This window comes from Crinia signifera, chromosome 1 (assembly GCF_055691185.1).
Source record: "Crinia signifera chromosome 1, ASM5569118v1, whole genome shotgun sequence".
Lineage (NCBI taxonomy): Eukaryota > Metazoa > Chordata > Amphibia > Anura > Myobatrachidae > Crinia > Crinia signifera.
The window spans coordinates 393676958-393695199 of record NC_139217.1 but is presented as its reverse complement, the minus strand read 5'-3'; the positions used below and the strand labels follow the sequence as shown (position 1 = coordinate 393695199).

Here is an 18242-nt window from a genome sequence, read left to right as displayed (position 1 = left end):
AACATCTGGAGGGCCACAGTTTGAAGACCCATGCCATAGAACATTACATTTTCACTGGCTTTACATTTCCTGAGGTAAATGTAAAATTGCTTACAATACTTGTGTGTAGTATTAAGTAAATCCAGTGTGCACAAGCCCTAAAATATGCTACTAAAATCAAGGCACATACAGATGTAGGCATTACGGATGGTGTAGTGGTTAGCATTGCTGCCTCACAGCACGGGATACTGTCAATGGGTCACTAGCAAGTTGTTAGACAGTCATTAGGTCGACATGCAGGAAGGTCGACATGAGTCTAGGTTGACATGGGTTAGGATGACAGGGTCATTAGGTTGACATGGGTTAGGACGACAGTCAAAAGGTCAACAAGGGGTTTTTCACTGTTTTCTGTACCGACAGGCGGTATCTCGTGCCCTACCGTCCACTAGGGCATCGTGGGAGAACAAAATAGTGTGCCGAGCGTAGTGAGGCAACGAGCTCGAAGCAAGGCGAGGGCAACGAGCCATTCGAGGGAGTGCGTTGCACTTTAACCTGTGTCCATGTCGACATTCGGGGAAAAAAAAACAGTGAAAAACCCCATGTCGACCTAATGACCCCGACGACCTAACCCAGTGGTCAGGGAACTCGGTCCTCATTACCCACACACATGCACACAGTGCATGTTTTGCTGGTAACCCAGCAGGTGCACAGGTGTACTAATTACTCACACACACATAAGGTCCGCAGGTGGAGTTAATTATTTCACTTGTGATTCTGTGAGGAGACCTGCAAAACATGCACTGCGTGGGGTAATGAGGACCGAGTTCCCTGACCACTGACCTAACCCATGTTGACCTAGATACACGTCGACCTAAATGCATGTCGACCTAATGGTGTTTACCTAATGACTGTCTAACAACTTGCTGGTGACCAACTGATCCACCACACCCACAGCACTGAGGTCATGTGTTTGATTCCCACCATGGCTCTAACTGTGTGAATTTTGTATATTCTCCCCATACTTGTGTGGGTTTCCTCTGGGTTCTCCGGTTTCCTCCCACAATCCAAAGATATACTATTAGGTTAATTGGCTTCCAACAAATTAACCGTAGAATGTCTGTGTGTGCATGTACATGTGGTAGGGAATATAGATTGTAAGCTCAACTGGGGCAGGGACTAATGTGAATGTTCAAACATATATGCGCTATTTAAGAAACTGTTAATAATGTGTCATTGTGCCAAACTGCCCTAGGTGAGCCATATCCCATTGCTGAAAAGCATATTTTTTACTTGAATGTTTATCTCGATCTCACAAATTGACCACTCGGGTTTGAAATATTCATTTATAGAGACTACAGTAATTAATTTGATATGCAACACTTGTATGTTTGTGGGCGATTTAGTTTTAATCTATATCCAAATCACTATGATGTAACGGCCGTAGCATTTTTTTTTTTTTCAGGACATGTTCTGTACTTCATCTGCATCTTTGTACATATTTAATACTAATTACTGTGCAGTTAGTCACAGCCCGGCATCTCTGGTACAGATTAAGTGGCGTTTCACTGTGCCTGCGGTGTGAGTAGGTAGCACATTTAAAGAAAAAGTAGATTCAACACACCACTCAATGCTGCTCATTCATGCTGGGTGCGTTGCCCGCATGGACTATTGGACATTGGTGTATGAGGCAAAATAAGAACAAGACTTCCTAAATGTTCTGTGTATATAGAGCTGCATAGAGAGAGATTAGATACTGTGTATGTGTGTGTGTGTATGTATGTACAGTATGTGTATGTATACAGTGTGTGTGTGTATATATATATATTTATTTATTTATTTATTAGCAGTTTCTTATATAGCGCACACAGATTTCGCAGCGCTTTACAGAGTATAGCTGAACGCTCACATCGGTCCCTGCTACAGTGGAGCTTACAGTCTATATTTCCTACCACATGTACACGCACAGACAGACATTCTAGAGTTAAATTTTTTTTTGGGGAGCCAATTAACCTACCAGTATATTTTTGGATTGTGGGAGGAAACCGGAGTACCCGGAGGAAACCCACGCAAGTACGGGGAGAATATACAAACTCCACACAGTTAGAGCCATGGTGGGAATCGAACCCATGACCTCAGTGCTGTGAGGCAGTAATGCTAACCATTACGCCATCCGTACTGCCCTAATATAATATAATATATACGCACACACATGTTTTTATGACATCTTTATGCTGCAGAGTAATCACTTTGGGCCACATTCTCTAAGCTTCAAAAGTGATCAAATGGAGAGTGATAAACAGCCAGCCAATCAGCTCCTACCTGCCATGTCACAGACTGTGTTTGAAAAATGTCAGACAGGAGCTGATTGGCTGGCTTTTTATCACTCTCCATTTTATCACTTTTGAAGCTTAGAGAATCTTGGGTACTTCTTTACTTTCACGGCGCCAGCATGGCGCCGCGCTACTTCCGGGTTACGCTCGCCACAAACTAAGTAAAATAAACGAAGTTAACGCCATGCCAACATGGATAGTTCATACCTCCACTATCCATGTTGGCATGGAGTTGATTTTAATTAGCGTGGCGAGCGTAGCGAGCCACCGAGCCCGCAGCGTGGGCGAGCGAAGCGAGCCCCACAAGGGGACTCTGACGCGCGGCGCCATGCTGGCGCCGTGAAAGTAAAGAAGTACCGAATCTTGCCCTTTGTGCAGAAAAATAAGCCTTATTTCTTCTGTTAAAGGTGATGCCCAGTGTGTATGGACCTTTAGTTTAACAAAATGTATCATAATTTCAGTGTATGTTCAAAAACTGTGCACAAAGATGTTACTATACTTTGCCCACTTTGTATTACTAAGTACTTTAACTGTGATTGTCGTTTGCCCAGATTTATTAAATAAATAATATGTATTCTAAAATACATGTGTAATTTCAAAAGCCTCTTTTTCTTTTTCTTTTAAATATCCATTTAATCTTCTGTTAATTAGTTATTTTACTCCTTTGTTTAAAAAGCCTGGGAAATGTGCCATTGTGTGTAGCTGTGATGCATGCTGTTTCTTCCATTTCCATCATCAAAGTGCCCTCAACAAATCTCTTGGCTTAATCTTCTCAGCCTTGGATCATTAAAGGCTACAAAATTATGTGTAATTACATTATTAGTGTATGTATGGGTTTTTATAATTCATAATTAAGCAAAATGCTATCAGCAGAAACTGCATTTTGTTCATAAATATATGTAAGAGTATATGATCGAGAACATGGTCTATAATTACCTTAAAATACTTTTTGCGTAGCCAAATGTATGTAAATACTGTAAATGCTATATATTTTTATTGATAGACTACAGGCAGTGGGTTGTGGATTATTAGGTCGACTCATGAAAAAGGGCGACATGGGCAACTAGACGGCACAAGCAAAAGGTCGACCTGTAGATGGTCAATACAGTAAAGGGTTGACACAAAAATTTGGGGTGTCTATGTCGACATGGACTCAGTATTGGTGTATGGTGTCCCCATACATTAGTGGTCAGGGAACTCGGTCCTCATTACCCCACACAGTGCATGTTTTGCTGGTAACCCAGCAGGTGCACAGGTGTACTAATTACTCAGACACATTTTATAAGGTCCGCAGGTGGTTAATTATTTCACTTGTGATTCTGTGAGGAGACCTGCAAAACATGCACTGCGTGGGGTAATGAGGACCGCGTTCCCTGACCACTGCCATACATGATTCGCAACGCTCCCCGTGCATCAGGCTCAGCATACTATTATAATCAGTTTCACCTCTATGTCCGCTGGGATTGTGAAGTCAAACAAAATCAGGAAAAACTTTCCTGTTGATCTTTTCTGTGTTGGACATTGACATGCCGCTCTTTTATTTGTGCTGAACTTTTGTCACTGTCAACTTTTTGAATTTTGTCGTTTTGGTGTTGACCTTTTGACCGTCTATATAGACATTTTCTGTGAGCTATACCACACCCAAATTCAGTATAGGGCTTATTGGAACATACTGTATGTGTATGTAAAATGTTTGACTCCAAGCAATTCTGTAGTTTTTGCTGTCTGAATCTGACATCAAAAGAAAAATTGTCAAACTTTTTTTCCAGTCTTTTTCCTGGAAAAAAAAAATACATTAAAATAGAAGTATAAAATTATATTTTACCTTTTTTTTTTTTTATAAATAATATACATTCCTGTCAACTGTAACTCCACCCAAAATTGACTCCACAGCCCAACCTGTTTATTTGTTAATAGAATATAATGTTTGATGGGACCATGGATGTAACTAGGCCATAATAAAGACTGCCTTACTATCTGCACTAAGCAAGCTAATTCTAAATAGAACTGTAGAAAAAAGAGCCGTAGGGAAGCATGTACTGTCTGTTAATATTACTGCAGTTCTTCATACTAGATTTGCTGCAGGTTATGTCTTGAGAGATGGGACTGGAAAGGGTCTATAATCAGAATCCGCTTTATTGGTGAGGTATACTTGCGTATACTAGGAATTTGTTTTCGGTTTGCTGTGCTGCAGCCAGGTGGGTAACAAGTAAAAAGCATACAGTATAAACCATAAACAATATAAACAGGTGGGGGAACATGTACAGTCATACAGAAAGTTATTCAGAGGGGACACCGTGTTAGATTATGTGCAAAAGGTTATGTCGCGACTAGACAGTATGTGTTTATGAGTTCACGTGTCAGCAGGTGAACCGCTTGAGGGAAGAAACTTTTTAGGCTTCTGGTGGGAATAGCCCTGTAGCGTCTGCCTGATGGCAGCAGGTTAAACAAGCCATGGCCAGGATGTAGTTGGTCCTTGACTATCTTCGTTGCCTGCTTTTTTTGCTCTGGACAGAGGGAAGGTCCGTCCTGATGATCTTCTCCGCAGTTCTGATTACCTTTTTGGAGTCTGCATTTGTCGCTCTCGCTGGCGGAGCCGTACCAGACCAGTATTGAGGAGCACAGTACAGACTCCACAATCGCAGAGTAGAAAAGGAGCAGAAGATTCTGTGGCCTAAGGAAGAATAGCCTCTGCTGCGCTTTTCCAACAATAGTATAAGTGTTGGACCTACATTTAAGGTCCTGGGAGATTGTGGTTCCTAGGAACTTGGAGTCCACTAGTGACACCACACTGTCAGCAATTGTTAGCGGAGGAACACCAACAGCCTTCTTCCTAAAGTTAGCTACCATCTCAACGGATTTGAGTGGGTTGAGCTCCAGATGGTTGCTGCTGCACCACCAGGCTAATTGGCCCACTTCTTGTTTGTAGGCCGATTCGTCCCCATCCTTGATAAGGCCAATGACAGTAGTGTCATCGGCGAATTTGATTATCTTTACTGATTGCGCCTCTGAGGTGCAGTCGTTGGTGTACAGGGAGAGCAATGTACTATAGCAATGTTACTGGCCCAGGAAAGTAAGGTAAGGTACATGAATCACTCCGCATTCTTGGACTATCATAAGCAGAATTTCCTTCAGATCAATTCAGTTGTTGCTCGGTTATTTCTTTCAATATCATCATTCCACATATTTTAAAATTGGATTGTTTGTTCTGTAAGATTGCATTAACTTTTGGTGTTTTTGAATTGTAACAATGAGTAGGATGTAACCATGAATACAAGGAACAATGTCCATGTATTTCTGTGACAGTTGTGTTCAAAATCTTTTGATATTATGAAAATTTAAAGCTATCAGGGCATATGTGATGGGGTCCGAATTTGTCGGTGCAGGATGCCAGCCAATCTCGGACAGTGTTTTAAAGCAACAAACATTTACAAGGCAAAACCAACCTGCTTTTGCCTTGTAAATGTTTGTTGCTTTAAAGAAATGCCCGAGCTCATTCAGCATCCCACAACTCCGGCAAACTCCGACCCTATTACGTGTGCCCCCTCCTTACTTAGAAAGTCCAGACTTATGGCCATTTAAGGAACTACTTTTTATCCATTGTAAGCTGCATCCTCATATCTGATGCTCTTACACCAAAAATATGAGAACCTCAAATAGAAATCGAATGAAACATTTGGATTTGAAGTGTAGGAAATCCTAGCTCTGCACAACGGGTGTGTTTGCTGGTACAATAAAGTGAACATTGTGAGACTTATTCTAATTATCTGTTTCTAAGCGCTCAATTGTACTTTTAACCATAATTAATTGTATTTTATTATGCTATACTGGTCAGATACAGAGAGAATTGCACTTGTGTGGCTAAACCTGGATATGGATATTTACATGTGTGCTCTCTTATGTCGCAGGCTGCGCTGTACCGGCTTTCTGGAGATTGGAATCCTCTGCACATTGACCCTAACTTCGCTGCATTGGGAGGTAAGCTTGATCTGTGTCTGTCAGTACTATTGTAGCAATTACAACTTGGCATATCTATTTTATAAATAATAGGGAATAAAGAGTAAATCGTGCAGGGGGGTGGATCATTAGGTCACCAGCATGTTGGTCGACAGTCATAAGGTCGACACTTATTTACGTCGGCATGAGTTTAGGTCAACATGCAGGAAGGTCGACATGAGTCTAGGTCGACAGGGTCAACATGGGATAGGTTGACAGTCAAAAGGTCGACATGATTTTTTTTTATTTGTCCCGAATGTCAACACAGTCAACATGGACACTGAAACGTAGCACTACGTCCCCTTGCTTCGTGCATGGTGTCTCACTACACTCGGCACACTATTTTATTCTTCCACCACGCCCTAGTGGATGGTAGGGCATGAAATACCGCCTGTCGGCTTAAAAAAAAGTGAAAACCCACTGTTAACCCATGTCGACCTTATGACCCGGTCGACCGAACCATCTCAACCTTCCTGCATGTCGAACTAAACTCATGTCGACCTAAATGCGTGTGGACCTAATGACTAACGACCAACATGCTGGTGACCCAATTACCTTATGAGTAATGTGATAGGGGCAGCTCGGTTTATTTTTTTACATTTATTGGGGATCTCTTTCGGGAAAGGAAATACCAGTGTTTTTCTTAAATCCACAATGCTATTTAGAAACTGCAAAATTCCATGCTAAAAATATGTGAATCTGTGATTGTGGGACATGATCCCAAAAACAAAGGTGAAACTGATCTGGTTTTTTTTTTTTGAAGCCTAGAAGGCACCAATCTATTTATTATAGATTTTAGACAAATAAAAAAGTTATTTGTTTTGTGTATTACGGTTGAATGTTAAAAGTTTGCTCCTCTACTTTTCCTTTGATTTTTGTCCAGGCGTATTTGTGTGATGGCTTGGCTAAACTTGCTTCTAAGGTTCTCTTCATGTTTAGGTCTCTGGGGTTGTTTGAAGTCAGAGTTATATTATAGTGCACGGAGACATAACCATGCTTAGATGTCTGCAGCAACAATTTGCCTAAAAGGCCATAAGAGTTCTAATCATGTTTTCCTTTGGACGCAAGCAATGAAATGCTCAACATCAAAAGGTCTTATTTTTACCTCAATCAAAACTTGCTTTAAGCGGTTAATGGAAGATGACCAGGTGCAAAGTTTAAGTTATTCCTTAAAGGGGATTGGTGACTAGATGAATTGAAGTGCCATCTGCATTGATCCCCAGGTCTCAGTGTTTCAAATATGCTCAGTGCAAGACCATTGAAGCAACCCCAAAGATTATAGCCTCCAGGTCTATGCATCTTGAGACTTCTATTGGACAAAACCACGCTACCACCTGGATAACCATAGCAAAACCTAATACCAGGAAAGTGGGTGCCGGACGGGATCCCGACAGTTATTACCCCGATGTCGGTATCCCGACAGTCAAATCCCCGACACTCGGGATTCGACGGCCACCGGCTACTCTCCCTCGTGGGGGTCCACAACCCCCATAGAGGGAGAATAGAATAGGTAGCGAACCCGCAAGGGGCTTTGTTGTGCTTGCCCCGCTGTCTGAGTCAGGCCAGTGATGACTGTAATGACTGTCGGGACCATATACCACACCCCAGGAAAGTTGGAGAGTGAAGTGTAAAATGGCTGATTCTTGGTGGTTTATTCCTAAAAACAATGTTTGAAACAAATTTAAAAAAGAGAAAAGTGTTCTAGCATAGAATTATAGTGTATAATTTATCATTCCTAACCAATATATCATAAAATTATTGCATGTGGGAAAGTTTGGTTTTATTATTTTCTTTACATAAGGGCATATTCAATAGTTTTTTTATTCATTTGAAGGAAAGAAAATGACCCAGGGGATTTTTTAGACATTACAGATGCTTTTTTTTTTCTCTTGCACCCGAGAGCAAGTACAATAGTTCCTTCATTTGTTATTTTAAGGAATGACATGTAAGGACTTACTTCAGAATACCTTGGACAAACCCCAAGTGTCTAATTAGCTTAATCCAATATAATGCGGTACTTATATGTTAGTTGGGCGCCCACTATAGTTAGTACACTCACACCCCCACTATCCATGTCGGCATGGAGTTGATTTTATATAGTGTGGCGAGCGCACCGAGCCCGAAGCGTAGCGAGCGGAGGCGGAAAACTAAGCAAATAGCTTAGTGGGCGCCCAACTAACATATAACATATAACAATTCTCCTCACCCCTATGGGAGGAATTCAAGTGATTTGCGCGCTTTCAGCTCTATACTGGTATGCACAGCTGCCGATGTTGACATTACTGTTATGATGATCTGTCATTTTGATGGGATACTAACTAGTTAGTACATCATGACTTACCTTCTGGCATTGCTGTCCTTAGAAATGCTGAGGTATTGAAATTGCGCACACCCCCGGTAGTTCAAAATTGGATTTCACTGAGAAAATGACTTTGTATTTCACTGTTGAACAGCAGGAAACATAATATTATGAAATGATTTAAACTACTGCATGCAGTTGTTGAACCATCTGGTCACTGATCTTAACCTAGAGGTTAATCTTATAATCATTTGGGCTACCTACCTCAAAATTGGCCTATCTGATCAATATTGGCATTTATTGAGGTACTTGTATATTATCACGGCGCCCGATTTCATCTAAATCGCATACGATATAGCATCCGATTTATCGGCCGATTTTTTTGGCCGATTTTCGGCCGATTTGCATGTTATTCCATCCTTGCACACCCCCAGGTACTATGCGATGGTATGCGATGTGATTTTTGGGAAAATGCCCCTGATTGTACAATTAAATATCGCATAGCATTGCATGCCAGCAAGTGGCATGCGATGCGATGTGATTCGCATTGTTAAATGCACCCTCATTGTTAACGCCACCCCCACTATCAACGCCAACCCAAAGCGTGGCGAACGCAGCAAACCCGCAAGGGCCGGGGGTACGCGTCCTCCGACCTTTTCATACCCCCATTATCCACATCGGCGTGGAGTTGATTTTAGTTAGTGTGGCGAGCGTAGCGAGCCACCGAGGCCGAATCGTGGCGAGCGGATGCGGATTACTTTATATGTATTCCGCGTCCCCTTGCGGGGCTCGCTGCGCTCGCCACGCTTTGGACTCGGTGGCGTTGATCGTGGGGGTGGTGTTGACAATGGGGGTGCATTTAACATTGTAAGCACCCATCAGGGTGATTGTACAATTACAAATCAAATCGCTTCACATGCATCGCAAGGCATGCATCACATGCCACTATATTGCATGCGATGCACTACGATGAAAATCGGGGGTGTGCAAGGTGTGCAATAATGGAACAGCATGCAAATCGTCCGGAAAAAGTGAAAAATCGGCCACAAAATCGCATCTGATTTTTGCATACGATTTGCGGCCGATTTCGTAGGCGCCGTGATAATGCACAAGTACCTTTACTGACAAACCTGTAGCAGCTGGCTTCGCTCTTAGAATTGGTTTGTAACATACACCTTTGTGGGGACCAGAGTAGAATGCTGGGTATTATGATATAGACCCTTTTTTGGGGAGTGAGCTACTCGAGACAAAATGAACCGCCTGAAGAGCTGCTAAAATAAAATAAAAAAGAAATCTGCATAATAATCGAAAAATGCCCTTTACACATTATGCCAAACACTGTAATGACCCTGACACATTATGCCACATACCGCAATGCCCCAGACACTATATGCCACACACTGAAATGTCCAATATGCCGCATACTGTACAAACCTTCCAACCTTCGATAGGGCTGAGACTATCGAAGGTGCATGTGTGTCCAGTTGGCATGAGAATATACACGTCAGACACATAGTAAATGCGTCTGCATCTGTTCTGGCCTCAACACACCTCCTTTTGATGAGCTCTTTAACCCTTTGAGTGCCAAGTGAATGTTCAAATGGGTGTAAAAATAGCCAAGCAAACATTTTTATTCATCCTAATGACTTGTAAGTTTTGCCTTATAAAGGAAATAGAATCTTTTTTTACACAACATGCTTTATTTGAATCTGTATGACAAATGCAAGAAACGCTGCCATTTTTACTGGCTATTTTGCACATCTCTTACAGAGAGGGTTAATTAAAATTTAGGGGATGATTCTGGTTGGTTTACAAAAGCAAGTTCCTTCTTTAATGGACAAAACCATGTGCACTACAGGTGGGGCAGTAACATGTGATTGTGCAGAGAGAGTTCCATTTGGGTGAGTTATTTTGAGTAAATACTGACTGCTTTATTCTTATACAGCAATTTAGATTTCAGAATGAACACACCCCACCCAACTCTCACTCTCTCTCTGCACATGCTACATCTGCCCCACCTGCAGTGCACATGGTTTTGTCCATTAAAAAAGGAGTTTGCTATTGCAAACCAACCTGAATTACCCCCTTAGTGTAGTACCATTATTTTGAGACTGAAAGTGAATTCATTTTGAGTATCCTTTATCCAAATATCCATTATCCAGTACCCCCCCCCCCCCCCCCCTTCCCAGAACAAAAAAATCCCTACAAACCTACTGGGTACATCTGTAACTGGCACTACTGGGGAAATTATTATGTAATTGGCACTACTTATTTCAGTGTCTGAGATAGTACACAAACTTTGTTTCAAGTTTTAAAACCTTGTTTCATGCACAAATAAATTTGTGTGTATTTCATGTGTTTAATGTGCTTATACAACATAAATGCAAGATACCTATTCAAAATATAAAAATATTCCAAAATACGGCATAATCCATTATATATAAGGGTTCTGGTCACGAGCAATTTGGATAAAGGGATTCTCAACCTGTATAGATTGTATTACATGTATTGCACCGCTTCAGAGAAGGGGCTGTGCAGTACTGTACAACTGAAATGTTAATGCAGCAGGAGGCATCAGTCTCGATGGCAGTAGCCCTCCGCCATCTGCGTAAGCCAAAGCATAGTCTGATTGGCTCTGGGAACTTCTCCACCAGGTCCATGAAATCTGAAAACACAGACCCTGGGCTCCGAACACCTAGAAATGGGGCAACATATTGAGATATGTAACATGGGGCTGATGTTTTAAGCCTCTTAGGGCGGGATGTATTAAAATACATCGCCGCCCTTCGCGCCCCCCCCGCCGCGATGCCGCCGCATATGTACTAACATATGCGGCTGGCATCGCGATGCGGTGACGGAGCCCCCCCGCGATACCTGTACTGTGGTCTGCGGGGGGGCTCCGTCACCTCCCAGCCGGCTTTTGCTGCTTTCACGCCGGGGACAGCTAAGCAAGCTGTCCCCGGCGCTTCCTCCTCCCCCCTGCAGCCGGAAGGACGTCCGGCTGCGTTGCTAGGGGGAGGAAGGGCTTACCTTCCGGGGTCCAGGAGGACCTGCAAGAAGGTAAGCCCAAGGGAGGGGGGAGAGGGGGGGTCGGCGAGGCGGCGGGGTTGCGGCGACGCGGCGGGTGGCGAAAAGAAGCCCATAGGCTTCTATAGGGTATCGCCACCCAAAGGTGGCGATACCCTGCCCTGCGGTGACGTGGCGAACGGGTTTTAGTACATAGGAAAATGCGGTAAAACGGGGGTTTTACCGCATTTTCCCTTTAGTACATCTCGCCCTTAAAGTGATAAAGTGGTGAGATGATAATGCACCAGCCCATAAAATCCTAACTGTCGTTTTTCAAACACAGCTGATTGGCTGGTACATTTTACCTTCCACATTATTACCACTTTATCAATTTACCAGGCTTAATACATCTGCCCCACTGTATTTAAAAAATTTAGTATTTTAATATTCATATAGATTTTTATTTTGAAACTCATATTAGCACAATGCAGTTAAAAAGATTGCATTATCTGCTTATCTTACACCTGAGAATTCTCTTATGCTGTGTACACACGGGGGCGATGGGGGCTATAATCGCTGGGAATATGGTCGCAGGCGACCATATTGCCAGTGATGGAAGTGTGCCCCGGCGATAAATCACCGGGTGCGCGCTCCCGTTTTAAGCCCCATTGTAATCGCTGGTCGCAGGAGCTTGCTCCTGCGACCAGCTGATTACCTCTGCGGCTCCCCCAGCAGAGGTTCCTTTTCATCAGCGACCATCTCTGGTTGCTGATCAAAAGGAGACACTGAGCAATATATTGCTCAGCAATATATTGCAAGCAATATATTGCTAGCAATATATCTCCCCCCGTGTGTACGCAACTTTAGGTAAAGATTTAAAAACCCTTGGACAGAAATAAAGTGGAGACATTGCTCATACAGTAGCAACCAATTAGCTTCTATCATCTAGCAAAGCTCGTCCACCTAAATGACTTGTTGTTAAACCAATGATTTAGGTGTCCTAGAATGACCTGTGGTTACTGTAGAGCAGTGCAGGGGAACTTGTCACACAATATTTTTGACCAAGTTCGTTGAAAGACATTTCCCTTGAACCCAGTATCCTGGACGAAATATCTAGCTCCAGTATATAGGCTCTTTTTGAAAGATATCCAAATTGAGCTGCATGCACAGCTGACGAACAACCTTGATGAAAAACTGGCGGGTATGCGCATCATCGTTCATCGCAAACGCACTGAAAGTTATTTTGACCAATTTCGTTCAGAATGGCCGAGATGAACGAAATTGGTCAAAATAGTTGGTCAAAAAAATTGTATACAGTGTGTATGTACCTTTAATAAGGTTGACAGTCAATAGGTCAAGTACTTTTGATCGACAGGCCATACAGATGGGTCTTTTCCCATCTTGGCAGGGGATGGCGCTGGCGTCGCCAGCCGCCATCCCCCGCCAGCGCCATGGCGATCGTGAGAAGGGGACGCGAGCGCACGAGAGGCGCGCGCGTCCCCTTCCGACGGCGCTTCCATACGTTTCCCCGGGTCCCCGCCGGCTTGCCGGCGGTAACCCGGGGTCCCCGCCGACTGCCCGCACCCCCCCTAACCCCCCCCCCCCCTAACCCTGCCCGTCTCCCTGAGGCGGAGACGGACAGGGTTTCCGTCGCGCTAGCGACGGAGACTGAGACGCGCGTGCGCGTGAGACGCACGCGCGTCTCAGTCTCCTCGCTGGCGTGGCTGCTGGCGGGTCGCCAGCGCGTACGTTCTGGCGACCCGCCAGCAAGGATGGGAATAGGAACATACTGTAGGTCGACACATGAAAAATGTCTACCTACCTTAGGTCGACATGGTCAAAATGACGACACAATCAATAGGTCGACGTGAAACAGGTCAACATGAGTTTTTCACTTTTTAAAAAGTAAAAATACTTTTTTTAATACTTTCACCATCCAAGTAGACATAAAGATAGATTATAACAGTGTGCTGAGCGTAGCGAGGCACTGTGTCTGTAGAAGTGTACCACTTCACACACTATGCTTCAGTGTCCATGTTGACCTATGTCAACATAGACACCAAAAAAGTGAAAAACTCATGTTGACCTTTTCCACGTCAACCTATTGCTTGTGTCAACCTTCTGACCATGTCGAACTAAGGTATGTTGACCTTTTCCATATGTCAACCTATGGCCTGATGACTAATAGTGGTTGACCTATTGACTTTTCACCTTATTAGTGTCGACCCTATGACCCGTACCCCTGTGGCTCTCTCGGTGTGGTGAAGCTGCAGTATGCACATGTCCGCGCCTGCCGTAGATCTTGGTGTGACAGCTTGAGAAACTGGGTGTCAGAACTGTGAGGATCTAAGCCACTGCACAGGCAACTTTTCTAACGGCAACAAAGGGAACAGCTCGTATCTCCTATATTCCTTGTCATTCATTGGCTTTGACTGATTTCATTATCAAACACCCATGATTTGTATTAGAATGTCACAGCTGCCACTCTGAACGGCATAATCTATAAATCGCTCTCATTTTGTCTTTATGCACAGTAAGACTTGGCACTATATTATGAGGAGCTCTTGTACATTCGCTGCCATATTCCGGTTCTCGCTTTTTATTTTGGTTACCAGTTATCAAAGTTTCTGACAGACTGCCGAAGGTGTCATTGTTACATTTAGTTAAGAATTTTGTATTGTTTTTTAATAATTGTAAATGTTGTACAATGTAGTCAATAAACTAGTTTAATAGACTAGAACAAAATGTTTCAGCTTTTACGGCACATTGATTTCTTTGTATGTTCATGTAAATATTATACAGAATATGTTTCATTAAAGTTGTGTTTCTGCATTGGTTCCTCTCCGCAGGCTTTGGAAGACCCATACTGCATGGTCTGTGCACTTTTGGATTTTCTGCCCGGCAAGTTTTGAAGCACTTTGCAAATAATGATGTAACGAAGTTCAAAGCAATAAAGGTACTGGGCAATTTTCTTTTCTTTTTTTTTTTGGGGGGGGGGGGGGGATAACTTAGTATGAAATCATTGGTAACAGGTATAGCATGCAATTGGATGTTTAAAACAATAGAGATGCTGAAAAGGGAAGATGCATTGTGGTGAAATGCACTGTGAAAGGGTATGGACTGGCCACCTTGCTAATATCTGTAGCAGTTCTGGAAAAGGGATCAGTATGATTTCTGGATAGTCATGATGCCGGTAGTCGATAATCTGATTGCTGGCACCCCAAACGCTGTACACGCCAACAGGTGCTCGGAAGGTAAGATCCTCCCTACCCCCTAACCCTCCCATAGCCTACCCCTGAACTCTCCCCTTAGTGCCTAACACTAACCTCCTCATAGGTAGTGTCAAACCCTTCCCCCCCCCTTTCCTTACCAGAGCTTAACCCTAACCTCACTCCTCCTGCAGCCTAACCCTAACCCCCCCCCCCCCCCCCCCCATCCCACGCTACATACTCACCCTGCAGCCAGACAATCAGGATCTTGTCTGTCGGGATTCCGGCGCTGGTGTCCCGACTTAGGCCCTTATTTTGGTTTACTCACAAAGGTAAATTCTTTCTCAAATGGACAAAACCATGTGCACTACAGGTGGGGCAGATGTAACATGTGCAGAGAGAATTAGATTTGGGCGGGGTTTTACTTCAAAGTGAGAACTATATTGCAGTGTAAAAATAAAGCAGTCAGTATTTTCCCTGCACAGAAACAAAATAACTCACCCAAATCTAACTCTCTCTGCACATGTTACATCTGCCTCACCTGCAGTGCACATGGTTTTGTCCACTTGAGAAGGGATTTGCCTCTGTGAGTGAACCAAAATAAGGGCCTTAGCGGATCCTGACCGGCAGAATCTTAATCAAATTCTTTTGCTTGCGGATGGATATGATCATAATGGAAGTAAAGGGTTAAGTAATTTAATTAAAATATTTGTCATGTGCATTTAATGGCTTTGCCTTCTGCACATAGGAAGCTAATGACTTGACCTAGTAGCTTGCTAATATTTCTGTTCATGGAGCAATAGCAATTATGAATATTGATCAAAAATTTGCTCACAAATAAAGGTACAGTTCCGAGGAACTGCTGAAAATGGGAAGAGGTCTCATTCTGCATTATCACAGCTGTATGTAGATTCATTTTCTTCCAGGAACTATTTTAAAGCATGTCTCCGTACCTTTCTCCACTTTATAATTTGCAGACTATTAGTAAAAAGGAACCTTTTGTCATCTGATGGCAAATGACTACTTGGTGCACCGTTAGCAATGTTAGCATTTAATTATAGGGCGCCACAAAGCTCAGCAGAGACATACAAAGTGGTAATATAAACAAGGGTATACATAATTACCTAGAGTGTAGCATGACACAAGTGTAATTGCAAGAAGGAAGGGGAATAAAATGCGGGTCATTTGCATAAAGCAATTGAAATGATACAAGGAAACCAAAGGAAGATGGGAGACCAGGTGGATATGAAACAGGGGAAGGAGGGGGTCCCAGCTTGTGGCTGCTTACATTGTAATGTTAGAAGTTGGGATGACATAAAAGGTTAACAGTTTTGATTGAGTGCTTGAAACATTGTGGGCTGGGGGATACCATTGATTGCTGTGAGAGTCTATTGGAGTCAGGGAGATTGATCTACATATTTGAATATAAACATGAGTAGTATTGGAAGCGACAGCAAGAAGTTCTTAGGAGACTGAATTGGATTCTGTTCAGGAAAGGGAGCCAGTGGTGGAATTGCCAAATGGGGGACGCAAAGCAATGCAGCAGGCAAGGAAGCTCAATCTACAGTAGCAGAAATAGAAACAAGGGAGACAGAAAGTAATTACTCAAGAGATTATAAGAGAGTGACAGTGAGGGTTAGAAAGGATCTACAGTAGGCATGTCCAACGTTGGTCCTCCAGATGTTGTGAAACTACACATCCCAGCATGCTTTGCAATAGTTTTAGCATTCTCTAATAGCAAAACTGTGGCAAAGCATGCTGGGATGTGTAGTTTCACAACATCTGGAGGGCCAACGTTGGACATGCCTTATCTACAGTATCCTGGGGATGTTCCAGACCTTAAAAAAGCAGGAGTTGGGTTAGGGGACTGGATATGAGCATTGAAAGAGAGAGAGAAAGAAGTCACTGGTGGAACTCATGACATCTTGGTATCCTAGCAGTTAGGCAAAGGAAGGGAGGTGAGAACAATTCATAAATAACAGTGACCCGGCAGTCCAAGAAAAATTGGAGCGTTTTAAACCGCTACAAATGCAGTCCTAAGCAGTATATCTTAAGGCCCATACACACTGGGCGACTTTGAGCTGAAAGTTGCTCAAAACAGCAAACAGCCGCCCAGTGTGTATGCCCCGGCGATGAGCTGTGAGCACTGCTGCGCGCTCCTGCATCATCACTGGGAAAGCCGCTCATCTGCTGGTTATACCAGCAGGTGGGCGGCTTTAAGGATGACTTTGCATAGCGCTGCGCTATGCAAAGCCGCCCTCCCCCCTCTATCGGCGCCGGGCAGGGGGAAAGCCGCTCAGCGTGTATGCACTGAGCGGCTTTCCCTCCAGTGATGAACGCGATCATCGCTGTCCATACACGATGTACAAAGTCGCCCAGTGCAGTGTGCATGGACCTTTACTGAGTTTTACATTTTTTCCACAGAATAAACATACAGGGGGGTATTCAATGCTGCAGCGAGTGGCCGGCAAGGGGGTTAAACAGCGAGGATTGCTGAAAACCAGCGATCCTCGCTGTTTAACCCCGCGCCGGCCGCTCGCTCTATTCAACGTACTGGGGAAATCCTCGCCGTCACAGGACAGCGAGACCCTGCAGAAAACTCGCAGTTTTTAGCCGCGGGTCTCGCTGCTTCTGGAGCCACATCCGCCAATTCCCCCTCGCTCAAAAAACGGAGCGAGGGGGAATTGGCGGATGCGGAGGCTGTGTTGAATTCTGTCAGGGTGAGTGGTGACAGTGAGCAGGAAGCCCTGCTCGCTGTCACCACTCGCAAACAGCATTGAATACCTGCCAATGTGTGGCTGTACCAACAGTGTAGCTCTCCATATTTATGAAGTGCTGCAGCTGTATCAAATGTTTATTTGGTTACTATAAGGAGTGCTACAATTGTGTTAAATATTTATTCTGTGAAAAATATGTTAACCTAAAGGTGTCCATATACTACTGTGATCAGCAGTGTATGGGCCATTCCACCCCCTCTGAGCCATTCTTTTCATATGGGATGTATCGCATGTGACCCCGCTCCCCACCATCAGGGAGTCAGAGGTAGGGCAGACAGCAGATCTGACCTCTGGCTCAGGTCGATGCACACAGAACTGCACATCGTACACCAGGAGACCTCAAACATATCCGATTTGGGAAGATTTTTCAACGGATCGGGTGAAATAGGCCCAAATCATACTAGTGTTATGGGGACCTTTAGAAAGATATACTGCTTGGGACGGCATAAATTATTTGTAGCTGTTTAAATTGCTGAAATTTTTCTTGGACTGTGGGGTCACTGTTATTTATGATTTTTTTCCCAAATTAGGGACATATCTCCTACAATTTGTAGAAAAAACCTTTTGAGAGTCATTACCTCAATAGTGTACAATTTTTTTTTAAAGAGTACATTTCTTTTTAGGATATAAATACTAATAAAAGTTA

General features: G+C 43.5%; 1 protein-coding gene across 1 annotated transcript in view; it reads left to right on the top strand.

Moving 5' to 3' along the window:
• Window positions 1-18242, top strand: part of HSD17B4 (hydroxysteroid 17-beta dehydrogenase 4) — a 258525-nt gene that overhangs the window by 187139 nt on the left and 53144 nt on the right. Inside the window, exons 18-19 of the mRNA XM_083151604.1 lie at window positions 6218-6287; window positions 14460-14566. Of these exons, the coding sequence (XP_083007730.1) occupies window positions 6218-6287; window positions 14460-14566 (177 nt within the window). The remainder of the gene's footprint in view (window positions 1-6217; window positions 6288-14459; window positions 14567-18242) is intronic.